Below are 23,613 nucleotides of genomic sequence, written 5' to 3' on the forward strand. Positions count from 1 at the left end.
ACTGCGAATGTAGGAACAGAATACGTGGACAGTCTTGGCATTCTGAAACAGAGTATTCGTACGTGCGTACGTGTTTCCTGATCGTCCGTGGACCGTAGACTGTAGGTCAGCAGAGCCCGCGCGATACACCCAAGGTGGTTGATGTTATGCCGTTTGTTGTTCTCCTTGAATCTGCATCTGAAGTTTTAGCTTTTACGTTTTCCTCAAAACTAGTTCCGCTGACGTTTTGCTGCACACTGCTTTTGCCGGCTGATACACAAGCTCGATGCTACCGATACGGCACACCGACAACTCGCTGACCACTATTCTGCTGACCGACAATTTGCTGGCGAGTGGCGACTTTTTGCTGACCGACGAAATGATGACCCGACAGTTTGTTGAAACGACAACTCGCTGAACGACATCTCGCTGAACACCGACAACTTGCTGAGACATTCTGCTGACGTGAGAAACCCAAAAAACCTAAGGAACCTAAGAAAACTAAGAACCCTAAGAAACCTAAGAAACCTAAGAAAAAAACAACAAAAAGTTGAGAAAATTCAAAAATCAGCGCGTCGAACCGAAAAGCAAGTTGTCGGTCAGCAAAAATGTTTCGACAAAACGTCGGTCAACAATTTAGCAGTAAGCAAATTGTCGGTCAACAATTTGTCGGTCAGCGAGTTGTGTAAGTCAGCATCATGTCGGTCAGCAAATTGTCGGGCAGCGAAACGTAGGTCGGCGAATTGACTGCTACTACCGAAGGCACCGAAGACCGAAACCGAATACCTTGGGCCGGGGTGCAGGGTGCGAATAAACTGTACATGTGCGGCTCCTGAAGTCGGTTTGTAGCTTTTCTCTCTTCAGCGTTGAAGCAGACAATCAACTGCTTCGGTACGAAAAATGCCGTGCGTGTTCGGAAAACGTTTCATATTCGGTTTTTTATGGAAGCCTTAATGAAGCGTATAGTATACACTATACAGTACGTTGGTACGCTCGAATATTGTACTTGCATCTTCAAATAGTATTATTAATCCAGGGGTTTCGTTATCGGCTGGCTTTTGCATTATTGTCCAGTATCGTTGCCGGGCTGCTGGTCAGCGTAGCTATTCTCATTTTCACGAATGGTAATTCTAGGTACAAAATTACTTTTATTACACTTATGGGACGTTTAGTAGTTACCCATTTCCACAAATCTACTCGTGTCAGTACGTACGATTATTAGTAATTTTTAGAAAACACTATGGGTAGTGAATAATGCGAATAACGAAATTACTGAAATATGGAAAAAAGAAATTCGAAAGCATTACAGTAATTAACGGTACATGGTACACTGTTATAAAGCGAATACGTCTTAACTCGCAGCTCTGAGGTGCCGCCCTCTGAAGCCAGTACACTACAATACACATGACAATTCTTGAGTGGGTAATGCCGGCCGTAGTGATTTGACTCATGACTGTTATGTCGCGACGTAAAAGTAATAAAGACCAACGGAATTATACACATGACATGTTATCAAGTTGCTAATGCTAACTGGCCGGAATCGGACCTACAAAACTTTTCTGATGTTTTTACAAAAAAATTAGGTATACAACACTCATTGGTGTTAAAGCCGCTCCACGAAAACTGCTTATTGCTTTTATTATCAATTAACTGTACTAGAGGCACAAATGAATGCATACGAGTAGTACGAGTAATACTGGAATTGGTCCTCAACAGGCTGTAATATCTTCGAAAATAACACGGATAGTACCTAACACGGGTAGTGTTTACGATTAAATCCGTTGATTTACCGAGCCGTACTAGCACTGTATTTAGCATACGAATAATACTAAGTATGAAGTATGAACCATTGTATTGCAAAGCAGCCTTAATAAATGTACAAGTATCGGCGACATTATTTTGCAGTGTTACACGGGATGTTGTTATACTCGTAATCTGGTTTAAATTTACGATGCACAGCCATGTCTCGTGCTAATTGGGACGCGTTCTTCATTTGACTGTGTTATTTTTAAACAAAACTCACTTTGTACGGATGAAATCTGATGTACAGACTACAAAGTAATGTGAATTGTAATGTACTGTACAGTATTGTAATGTACAAAATAATAGCAATTAATGCGCCCTCAAATCTAATGTACAAATAAAACTTTATATACTATATAATATTGTACGTATGTACTTTGTACATATTGTGCAAATATTAGCGTAGCCGTTTAATAAAGCCTCGTCCAGATTTCATTCAGTATAATTTATTTCTAAAATCTGAAAATTGTAAAACATAATCAAAAACACATGGAAATTAAAAACCAGCAACGCAACGCCGAACGCGGCAACCGTTAACACGAGCAGCTAAAATCAAGAAAACCGGCAAAACTGAACCAACCAGCAGATTACAACCGAGAAAGCATATTTCCAGACACGCTTGATTAAGCGTCCACCGCGACGAGACTTCGGGTTGAAGAATTAAAACAGTCAAAACAAAAAACAAACAATCAACATTCTGAAAACTAACACGGTTGAAAGAAATTCTATACAAAAACTCCACCGACCCCCGCTTACAACACAGAAAGCACCGCTTCAATAATCCTCCGCTTTCCTGCCGGGAAGATCCAAATTTCACCGCTCCCCAGTAAAAAGAGGAACGACAGCGCCAAACAGGTAAGGATTCGTCGGTCACAGAATCGCGCAGCAGCGACAGATGCGCTGCCGCGGACCCGCCGCGTTGGGCGGCGGGGTGATGGGCGCGAAGTAGGCGTGGATGTTGGCGCCGCGCAGACTGCTCTTCAGGCGCCGGATCCCGCCCCGCGTCACCTGCGCACACGTCACAACCAGAAATTCAAATACTGTACCTCGTCTTCTAAAATGTAAACTCCATTAGAAATTCCAGTTGCCAGTATAACTAGTTAAACTGATTAAATTTGATTATCAACAGAAATCGGGAATTGCATTTCAAAATCTGTACAATTAAATTACAGCAGAAATTGTTCTACAGCTTTATTTCGTGTTTTTCAGGGCACAACCGGACACTACGGGTGCTAAATTAACTAAATTAGTTATACAAGAAAATTAAATTGCACTACAAAATAAAGCAAAGTAATTTTAACTGCATGCCCGGAAAAAAAGACTACAATAAACACGAAATAAACTGTTTAACTGCGAGACACTGATCCATTTAAACGGCAAGAGAGCGGTGGATAGCCAAACAAACAGCAGTCGTAGTGTACCAGCCTGACCAGGAGACGCCGTTTCTCGCAAGAGAACAGGTGTCTTCAGGTCAGCCGTTATACTACGACTGTTTTCAGTTTTCCATCCAACGCTGAAGACACATTCATTTTAGCCGCTTTAAACCTGCTGCCTCCCTCGCATTTTTACTCGTTAATTCATCTGATTTCTATTTTCAAGAAATTTTATTTCATATAAGAACGACTCAACGACAAACACGTAAAGATTAAGACTAAAAATAAAAAACCCACTGAACATGGATGCACATGTTGCAGGCGCTCATTACACTCGTAACTAATTAATCACAATTCCAAATAATTCGAGAACATAAAAAATAATTCATCTGGAAAACGCCATCAATTCGCAAAAATGCAATGGCTGCTCGTACCTAAACTATACCAAAAGATGAAAATCGTTTAACAAAATACAACAACATTGATTAACAATTAATTCATTTCAATATAGTTATTAAAAATATAATTATTACAAACAAAGACTATAGATTATTTAAAAATATTTCACAAGCTTAATCTCTCAACAAAAATAAACGGGCCTCTAGAGAAACAATATGCCCCGAACCAATGCGTCTCTGAAAAGCCATACGAAATCAATTCGTTTGATAACGATAAAACAATAACTATAATAAACAATAAATCATAATTACAGTAAATAATAATTAAATGTGCCCCGCAGATGAAATCAAATAACAACCGCGGCTAACCTGCTGGCAGTCGTAGAGATCGATGCGCTGCAGACTGAGACACTCCCTCAACGCATCCAGCGCCGCATCCGTCACCAGCGGGCAGTTATCCAGCTCCAGCACCTTCAGGTACCCGTTCTGCGCCGCCGGACTGCGCGCCAGACTCTGGATGCCCTCGTCCGACAACAATTCACAATGGGAAAGACACAGTCGCTCCATTTTATGGCAGCTGGCGGCGATGTGGCTCAGCGTGGAGTCGGTGATGTGCAGGCACTCCTCCATGTCCAGACAGTGCAGATCCGGGCACATGCGCAGGAGGGCGGCGAACCCGGCGTCCGTCAGTTGGTTGCAGCCGGATAATTCCACGCACTGCAATTTGGGGCAGCCGTGGGATAAAGCTACGAGGGCGTCGTCGCTGATGCGCAGGCAGTTGGACAGAGAGATGTACTCTAATTCGGGGCACTGCTTCCCGATCTGCTGGATGCCCAGGTCCGTCACCTGGGCGCAGTTGTTCAGGTTCAGCACCTGTGCAAACGGAAATGTTTGTACAATATTTATTTACTCAAATATTTTACAATATTTTTTAAACGTATTTCTAGTTCTTTCCCGGATTTTTTTAATTAAATACGCTTATTTGTATAGTATTTATTTATGCAAATATTTTTTTGCAATATTTTCATAGGTATGGCAGATTTTTTCCCGGGGTTTTCTTTGCATTAAACACGCTTATTTGTATAATATTTCTCTTTCCATTTTCTTTTTCCTGGGTTAAATAAAAAAGAAAGAAATTTATTAAATTTTCTGCAATTTATTTCTTATTGAAAAAATTTCTTATTTTTTTATTTGTTTAAATTAATTTACTAGTGAGTGCATAGTAAAAAAAGTCAATGCTAAACTCAGATTTCTGATTTATTTATTGGGTATCATAAGTAATTCTCAATGAACAGACTGATGGTGACCCATCGCACTACCAAAACTGCCAAGAAAGTTGTTCGCTTGGCAAATGTCTACAGGCCCCACTATAACCGATACCTACTCGTATATCACGTACGCCGTCGAATTCAGTGTTACAAAATTTGAATACAAGAAATATGAATGCAGTATGAACACAAACTATGAATAAATTTAAATCCAAGAAAACAAAGAAATCGAATAAAATTCTTCGGCCATTAAAACGACAGAACGCAGCGTGAAAACTACAATATTTCATAAATACTCAAACTAGGGATATTTCGTGTACAGAATAAAGCGAACAAATACAGAGCAACGCAGAAATTGGTTTAACACGCTTAAAAAGGACTGATTTTCTAGTAAGAAAAACAACTTAAAAACAGATATTGTTAACAGTAAAATATTGCTGCATAATTATATGATCATCGAAGCGGTATAATTAGGTCAGCAAAAGTTATTAATAACTACACCTTAATTGTTACCATCAAACAATAAGGAGCACTGCACTGCTTCATCATTATATGCTTAATTTCTATTGTCACACCCATGGCACGCCTTATTGTTAACTTACGCTCTGGTTAATATGACATTGTTCTATGGTTATTAGAATTGCTAAATTTTGCTAATGCACACTGCTGTCCCAAATGTTCTAGTATAAAAGCAACGCTGCGTCGTTGCCAGAAAGGCGCGCTCTTCTCATTTGGATTTTCAGTTGATTAAAACCATTCCCCATCAGTTGATGTTTGTTACGAGTAGTTTAGTTTAGTATAGTGTTTGCCATCTCCGTCAGAGAAATACCACTTGTAACAATATAACAAAAAACGTAAAACTTTCAAATTATTAAATTTCTGTACGTGCATGAGGGAATTTTTTCAGTTTTCATTTATTACAAGGTAACAAACAACGTCACAGCATACCCGTAATCGCGGACAATGGTCAGCTAGAGCGCGCACCGCCTCGTCATTCACGCCGTTGCATCCTTTGGCCACGAATGTCCGCAAATTTTTACAATGTTGTGCCAAATACCTACAAAAAGGCACTCACAACACTATAAAAAAATATCTAGTTATCCACATAACCACATTTTAACAAAGACGGTCGGGTCGGCATGCAAATTTCTGTCTCTTTTGATAGAAATAATTTGTTAAAAACCTCTTCACCTACACCATTAAAAATCCTAAAATAAAAACAACCGTCATCACCAACCAAAATTGAAAAAATAAAATCACAGACAATTATAAAAATAATCTTCACCGGCAGTAAAAACCTGGCCACTAAATATTAAACCATTAATTATTCATATTTCATAATTAATAAACGCACGCAAAAACCAATTTTCAGCCATTAATGCAGAAAAAAAAATAATATTCGCTTAAATGACAGTCACCCTCGTTTTCTTTCACCGAAAATGCACTCACTGGATGCCCTGTTGGGTGATGCGGTCGCACCAGGACATGTTGACGTCCTGCAGATGCGAACAGCCGTCGGCGATGCGCTGCAGGCCCTCGTCGCTGATCAGCACGCACGAGTCCATGTTGAGTCGGCGCAGCCGCGTGCAATGACTGCTCAGCGCCCGGCAGGTCTCGTCCGTCAGCTTCCGGCACTCCTGCAGCACCAGCACCTCGATGTTCTTGCAGAAGAAGGCGAAACTGCGCAGGGCCTCGTCGGAGAGATGCTGGCAGCCGCGGAGGTTCAACCGTTTCAGGAAGAGCCCGCAACGGCGGGCAATATTCTCTATCACCGGACTCTGCAATAAATAAATAATTAATTTATCCATGAAATCATTAAGAAGTGTCAGTTACCATTAGATCCTATGCATCGTTCACTTAATTTATTTTTGTAATTAAATCTATTTTATTTTGTTATTTACTTTATTATTTAACAAATTATTCCTTAGATTTATAAAATTAATAATTAATTTACTTTTGATTATTTTGATAAAATTTGTATTACATGTATTGTATTCTAATAATGGCCATTCATCCACATTGTCATAACGCTCGTATCCTATTTATTTTTTCAAAATTTAATTTTCATTTTTGAGCAATGTAATGTTGTACCGGCTCACATTTCCTGTAATACTTAATTATAAGTAGCGTACTGGCTTGGCAATAACTAATTTAAATGCAAATAAAAGCAAACGCAATGCTACAGTGATTTAAGAACTTCGCCAGGAAAAACTAGCTTGGTAAAAGCAGCGATTTCGCTTGTTTGAGTTCCGTTTTCACTATTATGTCGTATTAGACGTAGTGGTTGGGCTCGGAACGAAGCGTCATCACGGTACTTGACAAAACTTTTCACAAATCACCTACTTTGCTTTATAATAGCATTCTTTTCGTTTTCAAATTTCGCAGATGATTTGCATTATTATTTTGGTTCGCAAATGGTTTGCATTTTTTTCTATATCTTCACTTCATTTCCATAATATGTTATCATCCATTCCATTTACAAGATTTCGAATTCGATTTTTTCCAGTTTAGCGACTCATCTTCCATCGTATATAAATTTTAATTCACTACAAATTTACAAAACAGTGAAGGTTAAAAAAATCAGCACCAAAAATTTATAAAACGGAAACATTTAAATTTTTAAATTTAGAATATTCGGTAAAATTAACAAGCCTGCCAGAGGAATAAAAATATAAGTAATTTACCAAAATTAGAATAGTAATCCGATGTGTGATAAAAATGCACAAACACTATAAACTCTACAGGGAATTAAATATTCGGTAAAATTAATATTCGGTAAAATTAACCAGCCAGCCGGAGGAATATATACATATATATATATATAATATATATATAAGTAATTTACCAAATTAGATAGTAATCCGATGTGTGATAAAAATGTACAAACACTATAAACTCTACAGGGAATTAAATAATCCATTAAAAGCAATGCAATGAAGCATAAACACAACGCTGCTTTTACGCGTTTACTACGAGGAATACCAATCAGCTGATTTCAATGCGCACTGACATCGCTGCGCGTCGACGACTCGAGCGGACTCTCGTGACTCGCTGCAATATCTTCCGTTGCCAGTATGCGTTTTTAACCAGTCACTCACCCCACTCATACATACAACGTTGAACGGTTTCAGAAAATGACGGACGGTTTATTTATTTATTTTATCACAGCCAGTTCGTGGCCGTTTCACATTTCCCCGGCTTGTCACTCGTCGCCTTTCTTCACAACACAACGGCGACCAGAATTGATAAGCGGATTCACGTGCTTCCGTGGAAAAGCGACGTGCGGCTCATTTTCAATAAACATTTAAAATGGTTACGTTTTATATGAAAAAATTTCCTTACTTATGCAAATATTTCAAGCTTTAGAAACTACTGTAGTAGCATAGGTAGGATACGTACCTCGTAATACTGCCACTGTTCTACGATTTTGCAGTAACAAATATAGCAATTGAGTAAAAGACGGTTGAAAAAGAATACTTTGGAAAATACGCATTAAATCATTAATAAAATTTGGATGCAACCTAAATTAAATTTTTCAGTTACGTGATCCCACGGAAAACTAAAAAAACGGAAAATAATTGACCTTATTCAGCAAAATTGTCTAGATATTAAAAATCACATTTTTTCCCGGCATTTTTTATTCATAAAGTGCAGGTTGTTTTTTCTTAAGCAAGTACATTATTTTTCTGCCGAAACGAATGTTTTCATTGTTTTGTCGCAAAGCGGTGCATAATTCGTTTTAAAAATGTTGGGAAAAAGTAGGGCATTTAGGCAATTACGGTGGACAGATTGGGCTGGAAAGCAGCGTTTTCCTCCAGGAGAAAAAGCGTGCTGCTCTACTTCGGGGACTGTGCGGTAGTAAAGTGTCCTCAATTTGTCGCGGGAATTGGAGTGACGAGTTAACGAGTACAATATGCGCTGCTACTGCTCGGCACCGCTGGCAGCCGCATAAAGGGATCATGCCATTTTCAAGTGTTATTGAACCTTCACGCTCAGATGCAGTGCTATCTGTCGTCCTACACACTTTGCCTCCCCCCGAAAAACATCTTCCCCTTCGCATCCCACAAACAGGTATTTAGTTCAATTAAATTTATTCAGAAAATAGAATTTAAATTAATCAACCCTCAAAGATTTTTTTTAGAAAATGCAAACAATAATTTTTTTAAAAGCGAAGAATGCACAGGCATCAGAAAATTAAAGAAAATATTTCAAAACAAATTTACTATCTCCCAGTAAAGCGTTTTAAATCTAAAGCCTGAATTAATTTTATGGAATAAAAATTTATCAACTTTTTATAGATTGTGGTATTAAATTAAATAAACTATCCACTAATTTCATAGCTTTCAGAATTTCTAAAATTTAATAATCACCAATAGGAAATTATACACATATCAGAACAAAATAAAAATCAATATCCTTTCATTTTCCACGTTTACGGTTCAGGCATAATTGCAAAAATACAGTACTAAAAATTCGCAAGATGAAAACTATTTTTGCCGATTTTTTGTTTACCTGAACATCACGTTGAAATTCGAAGAGATCCACGTCCTGCCATATACTGCCATCATGGGCCAGGACATTCCAGTACTGCAAAAAACGAAACCAACGTCAAAATATTTTTTATTTGCATTTTTTCGAATTTTTCCTGATTTTTGGCATTTTCACGGAATTATTTATTACGTGCTGATTTTATTTGCCGTAATTCAACACTGTGTGCGTGATTTGCGCAGGTGAATAATTATGCAAATTATATCGTGCTGCAGGAATAATTCCCCGTAATTGGCATTCTAAAGTGGCATACGATTAGCCAACAGTCGCGGCACGGGGAAAAAAGGCCAGGTGAGGTGGAAATGCGAATGGGAACAAGCGGATCAATATTCAATACCGGAACACTCTTATCATGGTTTCCGGTGGCCTGCTGCGATCACACTGATGGAAATCACCCTGATTGCACCTTTTAAGCACACGACCCATTTGTGTGCATTTACTCCGCGGCATAAAAAATAATCCCTAATACGCACGACTTGAAATAGCCATAAAACAGCCTTCACCCTGTTCTCTGCTGTCACTTAAAAAATAAAACTGTTCGCAGTCAATCCTTCCCTGTTCATTCAACCACGTATCGTATGCATAATAACAAGGAACTCATTGAAACATCCATGTTTAACTTAATTACCACATTACACTAAAATTCCCTGTACTGCCAGTGCGATACAGTGAAAGTGGTACGGGAAAATAATGACATGCGCCGTGTTTATTTTACATTTCGTACCTTACAGACTCTCGCGCATCGGCAGAGGGCCACCAGATCCAGGAAGAGAAGATTTTCAGGATAAGTTCACGTGGCAGGGTGCGATTAATCAGGGAATGACAAGCATCTTCCACACTGGCGCCGTTCTTCACCAGGGTCGTCGTCAGGCCGTTCTTCTCGTCCCCGTTGTGGTGCAGATGATGCTTGGACTGTTTGACTTTCCTGTTCAGCTGGCTGAACATGGTATCGCGCTGCTCCTCACGACGCTTCCCCAGCGGATGCATTATCCCGCAGACGGCCACCACATGGAGCCACAGACTATGCAGATAATGGGCAATCAAGGAATGAAAAGACATGCAGGAGAAAAACAGGAGGAAAATAAAACAGCATCGTTTTTCACCGTTGCAATAGGGAGAATTTGAGCTCGGGTAATAACAATCCGTGCGACTGTGACTGCTGCAAACGTAAACAAAGCGATTCAATTTTGATATCAGGATGCACGGACCGGACCGTGAGCCGACCGTCACGTTGCGTACACATGACTCGCGCGAAAACGGCAGCGATTGCCGATCGATTTAACCTTTTTTCGTTCGTTAAATTTCTGTTATAGAGAAAAAACCAATCGGAAGTGTCATCGAAACGATTCAGTAATGTTTTTGCCTGCATCCGCTCGTGGATTTTATTTCTAATACAATTTTTAGCAAGCAAACGAGCTTCTTTATTTTAATCTAATTTCAAAACGGCCCATGCGAATATTTAATTATAATTTTAAATAATACCGGCAGTAAAAATTAGCCGTTTAGTCACAACATTCGCGCAGTCTTTTCCAACACTATCACTATTATTTTATTAATAATTATTTTTTATTTATTTATAGTGACCGAATGATCTTGATTTTTTTTATTTTATTTATTACCTAAAACGTAATATATTCGCTTTTATTTTCTTGCCTTTTTTACGTATTTCTTAAATTCCATATAACTGTAGATTACAATTAAATAAATCTGGAAATGATAAATTTATCTGTATGAGCAAAGCACAAAGAAACGCTGAAGAATTCGTCGAATTTTTAAGGAGAACGAATTTTCTCTGTGGTAAAAGTCCACAATTTCCGGTCAGCATAATCTGATAGCAAACTGACCTTTACAACGGCACAGTGCGATTACGTTTGTCGATACCGGAAAAACCTCCTTAATCACAGTCTGTGATCGGATTACCCGTTTTTTCACATAACAAATTTTCATTTCTCATCATGTCACAAGCAGAAACAAACAACGAGATCAATAATTATCCAAACAAAAACTAATTTTCTCAGATTGAATCTATTAAAATATTTTATGCGGCGTCTTTGCTGGGCGTCATGAGGGCCTTGACGGTGTCGATGATCCAGCGTTTAAAGTAGAAGATGTTGGTGTAGACGGCCGGAATGTGCGGCTCACCGCAGCCGAATCCCCAGCTGATGATGCCCAGTAATTCGAAGCGGCCTTCCGGATTGGCCAGCAGCATGGGCCCGCCCGAGTCACCCTGCAAAACCACATTACCATTATCATTTTTAAAAAAATAATAAATGTTGCAGATAAAAGGAAAAAGTCATAAAACTGCCCACCCATACTGAAAGAAATTATTCTCAAGTGTTTATTCTGAAGAAATTTTCCAAATTGTAGCTTTGTTACTTTTCCCTGTACTTTCTTCAGTTAAACATTACGTAATTTTTAAGCTTTATGATTTTCAAATACGAACTGAAATTGCCCAAAGTTTTAGAAGAAAATCTTCTGCAAAAATAGGTAACGTTTCCAGTCATAAAAATATATCCGCAGTAGGAACACGAGTCCATCAAGCAGACATACATGTAGCATCGGCGTGTAAATGTGAAAATTGTAGTACTGCGGCAATTCGTTGCACCAGGCATCTGGAAGTATTACTTAACATTCTAATTCGCCCATTTACCAAAACTTCTAATTCTAGTAAATAACATCGACTTTTTTACGGGGCACTTTTTCACGATTGCCAGGCAGCTTCCCGTGAACTTTACAATTACTGGGAAAACATTATCGTAAGTAGCTGAAAATAAACTGCTAAAAGCGGTAATAATACGTAATGCTTCACAATCACCGAAAAACTTCGAGTACAGATTTTAGACAGAAAAAAACATGCACATTGTTTTTAGGGATTTACAGGAATTTCGCCGTACCTGACAGGCATCCCGACCGCCTTCGTCCGACCCGGCACAGATATGCTGCGGCCCGATTAGATTGGTCAATCCCTGCTTGTTGAAGTACGTAGCGCATTCGCTGCGATTATACACCGGCACGGACACCGCTTGCAACGAATCCGGCAGTTCATATACCGTATTATCTGCATAATCAACAAAAAATATCACAATATGCAACAACAACCATAAACGAATTGTTCTGAAATTTTGAGAATTCCACAATTATTTTTCAAAAAAATTATTCCAACTCTTAAAAAGTGAGATGTATTTTAAAGCGGAAAATCAGAGCTGTTCGCTTAAGAAATCATTTAAAAGACAAGTAAAACACGGCCAAAACGTAAATGTTGCACTGAACTTTGCTAAGAGTGCCTTACAATTATTTTTAAGAATTATTATTTAGGTTAAACTTTTCTTTACAAAAAAGCTATTTTGAAAATACTATAACATCTATCAAATGTATTCCAAATTTAGACATTTTAAAACATACAGTAAGAAAATAAAACAAATCTGAAATAACAGAACGCCGGTAAAATGTACAAATTTTGTAGTTGGTTAGACTTTCAAAGCGAAACAAGTAAAAAATTAAAACAAATTTGAAAAAAATAAAACGGCGATAGAATACAACAAATTCATAAACAATCAAAAATTCAACAAAATATTTGAAAATAATATAAATGCATAAATTTTTAATACGCTGCATTATTAGGAAACCAGGACGTTCCCGCGTACTTTCCCCTTCCTTGCCCCAGCCGAGAATAATGGTCGGCGTACTGGGCGGGTACTCCTGCGACGCCAGACAGGCCGGCATAATATTGGGCGCAAAGCTGACCGGCTCGCTCAGGTGCAGGATGGCCACGTCGTTCAGTAGCGTGGTCAGATCGAATTCCGGATGGCGGACGATGGCGCTGACCCGCCGCTCCACCGGCGGAAACGGCAGCGTCAGGCGCTCGTTGGTGTTGAACATACCCACGCGGACGGTCAGGTTGTACAGCAAAGGTTACCGCTGACGCAGTGGGCGGCGGTGATCACCGTCGGAGTTGGACAGGAGAGTTCCGCCTGTGAAAAAATATCCAAATAACTGCACTGATGTTGAGACGAATACACTCATTTTGCGATTACACAACACCCATAAAAAGTCCATAAACAGAATATTTTTATTTGAAAAAAAACACGAAGGACAAATAACGACTGTATGTAGGGTAAAACTAAAAATAAGAAAAACCAAAGAAATTTGAAAAACAAGTTTTTACGCATATTTATGATCTTGAGACGAATACGAATACTACACTTGCATAACATCCGAAAAAGTCACGCAGTGAAACTTAATTTTTATAAAACACAAGAACAGCGTTTTCGAACCGTACGTATGAATGAAAAAATTATTAGAAATAGTAAAATTCAGTTGCACACGTTTATAACACTCAGACGAATACGATCCCGCACTGACACTACATCCAAAAAAATCACATAATGAAATATTTATAAAATTTTGTTTTCCGGTAATAAAAATACCGAAATGATGGCAGGACGATGTACGAGGGGAAAAATTTCAAAGAAACACTTAAAAAATACTGTCGTTGAGACGAACACGTTGCACAAATTTCCATCACTTCCGAACAAAAAGCTCCAATAGTCCACAAAGTTGCATTTATTGCAAAAATGCAAAACAGTATACACTATACATATACAGTACATGGTGAATCACAAACGGCAAAAATTCAAAAGTTAAATTATAAATAAAGCAAAGCCGGCATTATGTGCAGCTGCAGCATAAATCGTAAACACAGGCAAGATACAAGCAGGAGTTGTGCCACTATTCTAGAAACGCGCCACGATAATCCACTCATACCACAAGGCATGCAGCGGACATACACAAACTTTTTCCAGTAAAGCCTAAAATGTTTTTCGCAGGATTATTATTAAAGGTTTAAGTTACAGCTTACCGCAGCGCGGGCTAAAAATAAGGCGTCAATTTACAGTTAAATCAAAACCAACATTTCAACAGCAGCAACTCTAATCTGAAAACCGGACTCGCACCGTACCGTCTACAGCCACTACACTACATATATGCATCGAAACAAGGCGAGCAGCAGTGCATGTTTCCAGTTATTTATAATATCTATATACTTTTAGCAGGATTATTATCGCCGGCTTATCGCAGCGCGGCCGTCCGTAATTCAACACCCGATACAGCACAAAAGGCAAAAATTCAGAATCAGGTACAAATCAAAGCCGGCATTTTATGCAGCTGCAGAATTTATCGTAAATACATGGTGGTTGAGGGTGGTGGAGTGCCACTGCTCTACAAATACGCCACTACAATCCACACATTTCGAAGGGCGAGCAGCGGATAACAATATAAAAAAATGTTCCCCAAATTGTTTTTCACAGAATTATTCTTAAAAGTTAAAGTACCGCAGCGCGGCTAAAAATAAGAAACCAATTTGCAATTAAGTCAAAGCCAACATTTTAACAGCAGCAGCTCTAATCTGAATACCGTGCGTAAGCGTACCGGCTGTAGCCACTACACTACAAAGACGCATCGAAACTGCACACTGTCCACAAGGCGAGCAACAGTGTATAAATATTTTTCCAATTCATTATATAGAATTTTAGCAGGATTATTATCGGCGGCTTACCGCAGCGCGGACGGCCATAGTTGAGCACCATCACCACCCAGGGCCAGTCGCTGAAGCCGGCCGGCAGTCCGCCGACAATGCGGCCCACCCGCATCATCTTGTAGGAGAGATTGCGCCGGCCGCAGTCCAGTCCGAGATCGCCGATGTTGGCGGCGGTGAAGCTCTTCTTCGGACTGGCCAGACTGCCGTCGGGGTTGCGGATGCGGTTGCTGTTCTGGAAGAGCAGATTACTGGCGATCAGGGCGGAGTAGGGGATGATGTCTAGCAGGTCCTGGTCGGGCAGGGGAACGGCCGGTTTGCGGATGCTCAGAGCGGCTAACATACAGATGGATAATCAATTTCTTTGGATAATCAATTTCGATGGACAAAATTTTCTTTTATGATGAAAAATATTTATTAATTATTATTCTACACCGAATTCAACAGAAAAAAAAATTTACAAGATCAGTGCGTAGTAACAACCGAAGCACTAATAGCAGCGTAATAATTCAACGCCTTGTGGGGAAGATGACACATGGAAATTCAAGCACAATCGCATTTTACCCAATCGAGTAATTCAAACTGTTATTATATTTTATAGTTTAATGCAGAAACTATAAATAATTAATCAGTAAAAAAAAGCAAAATTTAATTGAAAATTTAACAGAGATCTTTCAAAAATAACACGGAGACATTTTTATAAAATTGTACAAACAAATACAGAGCGAGTAAAAAATGGAGAAAAAAGCCATAAAGATTTTTTCAAGTTCGGGTAGCAACTCAGGCAATTTGTAACAGGCTAGAATTTGCTGTCGGACACGATCACAACACGGAAAATTTTACATAAAAAGAAACAAAAAATTCGAAATATAATTCTGCTGAAATACAATCTAATAAAATGTATACTTAAATAAATTTGAAAGAAAATAAATTCAATTAAACTGGAATAGAACAAGTAAATTAAAAAATCAAAATGAAAATTCCTTGCAGCTGTTCTTTACCTGTCCCGGCAATCTCATTGGTCAGCAGCTCCACCGGCATCGCGGTGGTGGTCGTCCGCGGCGTCACCGGCGCCGGCATATCCACCCGGCAGCACACCCCCGCCGACCCGGTGCGGGCGATCAACGTCCGCGCCGATTCCACCGACAAGGCATCCGCTGCATCATCGAGGGCGCGGGCAAATACCGGCCGACTGCTAAAGAAACACAGTCGCACCGGCTGCAGGAGTTTATCCAACGAGCAGCGCGTGCGGGGCCGGCACACCGCCTGCAGGGGCCAGCTACTGTTCACGGTCGACACCTGGCACTGCTGATGCTCATCGAGATCGGCCTCCGAGACGGCCGCGATGCGAGAAATACAGGATAAGTGCAACGGGAGGAGGAGCAATCCCCATTTCCATCGTATCATTTTGTCGCCGAATAATAATTCATTTTATAATAAATATTCCCCAACAGTTCGTGGATACTCCCGACAATTTTTTCCCGTTAATCCATTTTATGAATAAATAAATTCCAGACGAAAAACAATGCGAACGACAATTTTTTATAGTTATATATAATTTTAAAAATATTTATATATATTCTAGCGAAAATAAATTATTATAGAATATAAATGGGAGCAGTTAATGCGATAAAAAATGCCCAAAATAATGCAAAATCATCGGAAAACCGTAGCTCGTAAGGGTAAACGGCGTATGCCGCAGAAAAGTGCAGCGTTATGAACTGACCGAGTGCGCTTCCGCGTCTCGTCAGCCGAATAAGCCAGCGTTCTTTTTCTCTCTGTGCCGTGAAGATGCAATTACGAGATCCTGTGCGGTGATGGCGCAGTGCTAATTACACACGGCAACCATTACACCGGCCATTATCGACGCTTTCGCAGCCAATGACAAATTACACAAAAATGCCCGCCGGTTACGTGTACTGATAAATCGGGTTTTTGTCGTCGGCCGGCATGTCCTCATTCTAAAAGCCACAAACTGGCGCCGGCGTCAATTGTTTATCAGATTCTAGATGCAAGTATTACAGATGTTCAATGCAATTAATAACAAGAAGTGAGATTAGAAATACCATCGACACTGTACAATTTTGTACAATTTCAAAGCAATTTATAAAATTTAAAATACAGATACTTTTTTACTATTGTTAGATATTAAAACAGTTATCAAAGTCGGAAACAGTTCACTGGAAAAGCACATGAATGAAAAAGCTACGATCATAAACCACACTACGCCGTAAGTACTAAACAAAAGGCGTGAAAATCGTAGAGCAGTGGACACCTTGACCAAAATCCCGCAATGCAAAATTACCAATAAGGTGTCACCGCGCGTTGAATCATGAGCCGAAAAATTAGCATGCAATCCAGTTGTAATTATAATTACCAGAAAATACTTTTTCTTCGAAACAACTTAATTATTCATCAACCGTCTAAAATAATTAGCCACCGATATTGAAAATCGAAAAAATTTCTATAAGAAGAAAAGCTTCAAATTGTTCCAAAGATAAAATTTCCCTTCAAAAATTGCAGTTTACCGTTTAGAATTTAAATCAACAATAAAGACAATAAGCTAAATTCCACTGTAATGGCTGTTATTTAATTCATGAGAAGAAGCACGCATTTCGAGATAACTGATAACAAACAAAACAGCTCGCCGCATACAATCTTTTAAGCTAAAACCATGTTCAAAAAATAAAATCATTTCTGCATTAGATTTACCGATCAACATAATCACAAATTCATATGCTTTCAAATTCAACTAAAAATTACTAAACTAAAATCGATAAAAACAATTCCAATTAAAATAATTAACTTTGTAACAGTTCCCGCGAAATGAGCATTCTCATCACTTCGTTGGTTCCTACAAAAATTATTTTGTTTTCAAGCAACAAAATCCCGATCAGTTTCAAAATCTAATTTTCGTACCTTCTAGGATCGAATGGACACGACAATCCCGAAGATACTGCAAAAAATAAATATCTTTATTCCACGATCATTACACGAAAATATTATACCGATTGTTTTAGGAATTGCGATAAAATTTATTTTAGAATTTTCAACGGGATTAATACAATTTCCCTTCAGTATGCCGTCGAATAATGCAGGAAAAATAACCGAACAGCGACGTTTACTGTCGTACCTGTTGCACCGGGTAATCCTTTAGATATCCGTATCCACCGTGCATCTGCAGCGCCTGATTAATAACCTGCGAAAAAATCCCATTAAAAAATCACATCATCATAAACAACAGCATCATTAAACGGTATAAAAAATACCAGTTTTCTTATTATTATTATTAAACCAATTAAATTCGGCAATATTTTTCAGCGCAACTCGTCGCTCATAATAATAAGCAAAACATACTCATTCCCGGTCTAAGCCCATATACTACGATCGAACGAACAATTACTATAATACAGAAACTCTTCTAACTTAATCAGGATTGGACCATTTTCTTTACAGTTAAAAAATTACAGCAAGTCATCAATTCAACCAACCTTAAAACACGTATCCGTGGCGAAGAGCTTGGCCATGGCGCACAGCGACACCGCATCAGGATCCTTATTTTGCAGCGCCCGTGCGGCGTTGCGCACCATCAGGCGGGATGCCACGAGATTCGCGGCCATTTCCGCCACTTTGAACTGCAGATACTGCAACGGCACATCCGACAATCAACTTCATGAACCAATGTGAAAAGTTTACAGTTTCTAGCATTTCAGCAAACGGCTGCTTCGACCGATTTTTATAAAAAAAATGCCGAGTAATTAAAAAAACAGATAAATATAAAAACAGAAATTATAATTTAGAAACAAAAAAGCACCTTCACTTCTAATAAAGGTGAACTGTAAAAAGCGTATTTATTGCGAGGATTTTAATAGTTCTCAAAGATTAAGTAATGCTTTCAGTTTCGAATTATGCGATTATCACGACGGTGGAATTAAAGTTCCAAACAGCGAATTACTGGAGTATTTTCTGACAAGAAAACTGGCGGGACCGTTTTACAGAGAAATTCTAATAACAATACAGAAAAAATAATTATTGTACCTGGAAATCAGCTAGTGGTCGGCCAAACTGTTTCCGCACTTTGAGATGATCGATCGCGGCTTCCAGACTGGCCTGTGCACCGCCCAGTGAGCAAGACGCTGTCAGGAATTTCCATTTATAAGACTTTAGTACAAAATTTAAATCTAATGATAAAATGATTGAGACATGCTGTTTTAAACCGGCTTACCGATGAAGAAATCGACTTGCTTGTCGTTTTCACAAAAGATTTCTCGTTAAATAATTCAGATCAAACAACGAAATTAAGCTGTTGCTCTCACTTGCAGAAAAAGTTAGCTAATCTAGTAGTCAACGTAGTGTACCGGCTTGGCAAAGATTCGTCCCACCGTAGCTAAAATTCGTGCGATCGTCTCAGTCATACCAGTAAGAAATCGAGATTTCAATTTTCAATAAACAAAATGGAAAATATCGCAAATAAAATTTAATTTTTTATTTCAAATCGTAAACAGAATTTATACTACAAAGTACAAAGCTTGCCTGCGCGCACTTGCATGAGTACAGTGCAATAGATTCTGCGCTGATTATTATGCGAGAAATGCCAATTTAAGCAAATATACCAATCGTCACTAGTCGTTGAGTTAACAATATGTAGTTACCAATATTAACCCGTCCGCCGTTGAGACCGTTCATGGCGATGGTGAAGCCCTGTCCTTCCCGTCCCAGAATATTCGCCTTGGGAACACGGCAGTCCTCCAGGATGAGTGCGCGTGTCGGCTGCGAATTCCATCCCACCTGCACCACTTCATCATCAAGCAAAGAAACTCAAAAATCCAAATAAAGCCAACACCACAATCTGGTTAGGAAAGTATGCTGGCTAATAAATAGGTAGCATGCGGATGACTCGGCCTTTATGAAGCCTGATCACCGTACGCATTTTCATAAGGTTATCCAGATTTTGCCCAAAAATTCCCCGCACAAAACTCAAGTAAATGCACCAAGAGAAAACAACAGCGAAACATCAAGTGTACTGGCGCTAGTCAACTTTTCAACAAATCCGAAATAGTTATTTGAATATAAAACTCTCAAAAATTTTTCTCTTTCCGGTGAATGAATTTTTTATCCAAATCACGTGCCGGGATAAGCAAATATTACTGCTTCCTGACAAAAATAATAATTTCTTCCAAAATTAATTATTTCTTCTTAAAATTTCGCATGCTGTTTATAATTTGCGCAGAAATTCCATCGCAACTGACCTTCCTCTCCTTTTTGCCGAATGATAGGCCTTTGGTGCCCTTTTCCACCAGGACACAGGAGATGCCCTTGGGACCGGGGGCGCCCGTGCGGCACATGACGAGATTCACGTCCGTATCACCGCCGCCACTGATAAACGCCTGCAAACGTATTCCAGACTGCTGTCAGTGCGATTAACTCCAAAAATGGCAACAGAGATCATAAGACGCAATTTAATTTTCGACTAAAATTGTAGAAGAATGGCACGCTGCTCGTTTAAACATCAACACTCACTGACTGTGTAGGGATATGTTCTTTGGAAAATTACGTGCAATGGAAAAAGTCATAATCGAAAAATTACGCACATTTTTTCTGATAAAAACAAACCAACAACGACAAATAAAAAGGAAAAGTATTCAGATGTTTATACAATACAAATATTACCATAAATTCAATTTCTCTATTAATTTTTTAATAGTCGATCACATACGCGTACTCTTCCATAAACATCTACAAGAGACAACGCAAAAACTGTGTGCTGCTTAAATAATCAAACACGAAAAAAACGCAGGCTGCGGTAATAACATCTGCGAAATAACATACACCACCTTACTGCCATTGAGGATCAGATCGTCGCCGTGTTGGCGCGCGGTTGTGGATAGGGACGCCGCGTCACTCCCGCTTCCCGGCTCGGTTAAACAGTACGAGGCCACCTGCTCCATGGCCGCCAGGCCGGGAATCCACTGTTTCCGGTGGGCATCGCTGCCGAACTGCGATATCATCCACACGCACATACTATAGAAACACATTATAGAAACACATTGTAAGAAAATAAACACTGAATAAAAAATTTTGCTTTTAAGATGAAGAAAAAGCTGCGCATAAGAAAACTTTACATATACGCCGTTTTAATGTGATAATACAAAAATAAATCAGGAAATATGTATTTAGTAATATTAAAACAGGAAAGTTATTTTTCGGGGTTTAGTAAGATAATTACGGATTCTCACACTAATTTCTAAACCCCACTAAACCGGAATAAAATTCCATAAAAACAATGAACAGATTAAAAACAGGATCAATGCCCGGGATTTTATTAGCCGCAAAAATCGCTAAGAAAAGATTAATCGACCGAGGTAGCCACGAAGTAAAACAACTGCGAGCACAACCTTCATTCACAATTTCGTTAAACGCATCTGATGTAATCTGCGCGTTGAAAATTTTAAAAAATTTGACGAATGTTCTCTAATAAAAATTAACGATGGCGGACATGCGACGCACTTGTGGATGCTGAGATACGCTGTCGTGCTGACGCAGCCCTGGGCCAGTGCTTCGAAAATGACACTGGCATCTTCCCGCGTTAATCCCGTCCCGCCGTGCTCACTGGGCACGTACACCGCTGCGAATCCCAGTTGAGCGGCTTTCTGCAACGTCTCCACGGGGAAATATTCCTACGGAAAAGCAGCTTCACAATTAATTAGACGAAAGTCAATTTCCTAGCTTATCTTATAATTTCTCACAAATAAACTGCTGCTTTTCGTACTGTACAGGTTTTTTTTAAAAACACATATTTAAATATTTTCAGTGAGCCCCATTACTTTCACAACCGAAACGCGGGCTGGAAATCTCAGTCGCAGATCCACTTAATATAATTTGCTATTAACTAATGTAGTGACGTAGAACAAGGGCACAATTCTGATGAACGTAATATTCACAGCTGAACTCTATTAAAAATGCATTCATTCGTTATTCATCTTGCTTTATTAATCCACATATTGTATAACTCCAACTTTTTTAATTTGAACAATTCGAAATGCAGTTTAAAATTCTAGAAGCTGCGCTTTTTCATCACATTAAATATTTTTCACATCATTTTATTTAAAGGGCAGAACGTTAATTTCAATGTTTCGAATTTTCTTTCCAGCTTGTTCTTCAAATTTCAGTTTCGATGTTGAGCTGCACTCATTAGACTATTATTCACCGCATTTCCGACAAAAATCCACGGACTTATTCTTAACTGAGAAATTCCGGCAATCTGATACCGGTTAATTATTAATACGGTAAAACAAGTGGAATACGCAAATCCTGGTGTTTTCACTTTTCAGTAATATGTTCGATCAAAATCGCTAATATAACCTTATCCTAGAATATAAGCGCAATGTAAACGTAGATCGAACGAAACAGTATGCAGTACGCAAACAACAAATTTTCCCATAAAAGCGATCCAGTAATCTGTAATAAACCAACTTCCGGTACATACCTCTTCATCCCATTTCAGCATATACGGAGCCATTTCTTCCTTAGCGAATTTCAGTGCCGTTTCCTGTATCTGCGTCTGCATTTCGTCCAAACCGTTAGCGGCTGCAAAATTACAGAGAACAAAATTATAAAATAAAATATTACAAAACTGTCCAATAAAACAATAAAGTCAATAATAAATCAAGCTGCTTATTGGCATAAATATTGGGAAATAATTATGGAATCAGTGAAATCAATTCCAACTCACCATTACCTCAGTAAATTCTACAACGATTCAAATTTTGCAAATTCCAAAACATGCAACGAAAATGAGCAGGTGCGTGATTTTCTTACGATTTATGGAGAGATTGCGTTTTTGAGTGAGAAAGCTCGGCGACCAGCGCTGAGCCGAGATTCGGCAGTCGTTCCATGCCGCCAGACGCAGCGCCGTTCTCCACACGCCAAACGGCATGGACATGATGGAAGCAGTTTCAAAATCACAAAACAATATTAAAATGCGGATCCAGGCCAATGATAACTCACAAATTCAGTACGAGTACGTGACCAAAATCATCCAATTTCGAAAATCCAGCAACGAAGCTTGACACGATCTGAAGAGTAAATCAGTGCAACGGATGCACTGCCACAGGATCTGTCTGCCGATAAAAACTCTTAAAACTCTGGCTGAAATTAGGGTAAAATCAAGGATAAAAGAATCAATCAATGATAAAATGGCACCGGGATAAATGGAAGAAGAACGTCGGGAATAAAAACTTGGCAAAGGCGCAATGAAGCAAAATCAGTGCCTCGGCTGGAATAAACATGATTAATTCAAGACGCAGGCCGCAATCAGCTGTTGGCGGCTGTACAACGGTACAGAAGGCGGGCGCTGTTTCTGGGGACAGATCGAAATTTCAGCTGGTCTGCACAATTTATTCACGAAATTTTTCTGTTTTCCGTTTTTTAGAGACATTATTTTGCTTCCAGAATATTAAAGACAAATTTTAATTCTATTGTTTTTAAGAATCTTTGGAGTTTGGAAAAACCAAGCAAAATGAATTTGCGACGAAGAAAGCTTAAATGGTAAAAACCAAAAGCGTTTGCAGCGCCCTCTACATCAGCTTGAAAAACACCGAACCGGGAAGTTTGACAGGTGACATGTTTTAGTCGAATATCAGGTGTACAGGCGCTTTAATTTCCGATTTTCTTGCGGAAATCCTGAGAAATAATAAAAGTAAACTTCTGTA

The 23,613-nt window shown here is 39.0% G+C and overlaps 3 protein-coding genes across 3 annotated transcripts; all 3 read right to left on the minus strand.

Moving 5' to 3' along the window:
* Positions 1-2,212: 2,212 nt before the first annotated feature.
* On the minus strand, positions 2,213-10,521 carry LOC129596137 (F-box/LRR-repeat protein 2-like). Its single transcript, XM_055493326.1, is given in 7 exon segments — positions 2,213-2,790; positions 3,923-4,426; positions 5,770-5,878; positions 6,271-6,599; positions 9,334-9,408; positions 10,094-10,140; positions 10,143-10,521. Coding segments are annotated over 7 exon segments (1,488 nt in total). The 5' UTR covers positions 10,429-10,521; the 3' UTR covers positions 2,213-2,652.
* A 642-nt stretch (positions 10,522-11,163) lies between these two features.
* Positions 11,164-17,155, minus strand: LOC129596139 (brain-specific serine protease 4-like). The gene is given in 7 exon segments (XM_055493328.1): positions 11,164-11,596; positions 12,264-12,427; positions 13,014-13,280; positions 13,283-13,316; positions 13,318-13,340; positions 14,924-15,238; positions 15,904-17,155. Coding segments are annotated over 7 exon segments (1,398 nt in total). The 5' UTR covers positions 16,310-17,155; the 3' UTR covers positions 11,164-11,407.
* A 104-nt stretch (positions 17,156-17,259) lies between these two features.
* Positions 17,260-23,165, minus strand: LOC129596140 (isobutyryl-CoA dehydrogenase, mitochondrial-like). The gene is made up of 11 exons (XM_055493329.1): positions 22,721-23,165; positions 22,389-22,489; positions 21,410-21,579; positions 20,737-20,923; positions 20,152-20,289; positions 19,555-19,690; positions 18,941-19,038; positions 18,394-18,546; positions 18,036-18,101; positions 17,822-17,858; positions 17,260-17,756 (listed from the first exon to the last, which is right to left on the minus strand). Exons 1-11 carry the CDS (start codon positions 22,842-22,844, stop codon positions 17,704-17,706), a joined length of 1,263 nt encoding a protein of 420 aa, XP_055349304.1. The 5' UTR covers positions 22,845-23,165; the 3' UTR covers positions 17,260-17,703.
* Between the last annotated feature and the right edge of the window lie 448 nt (positions 23,166-23,613).

The sequence above is a fragment of the Paramacrobiotus metropolitanus genome, unplaced genomic scaffold (genome assembly GCF_019649055.1).
Source record: "Paramacrobiotus metropolitanus isolate TYO unplaced genomic scaffold, Prichtersi_v1.0 Parri_scaffold0000086, whole genome shotgun sequence".
NCBI lineage: Eukaryota > Metazoa > Tardigrada > Eutardigrada > Parachela > Macrobiotidae > Paramacrobiotus > Paramacrobiotus metropolitanus.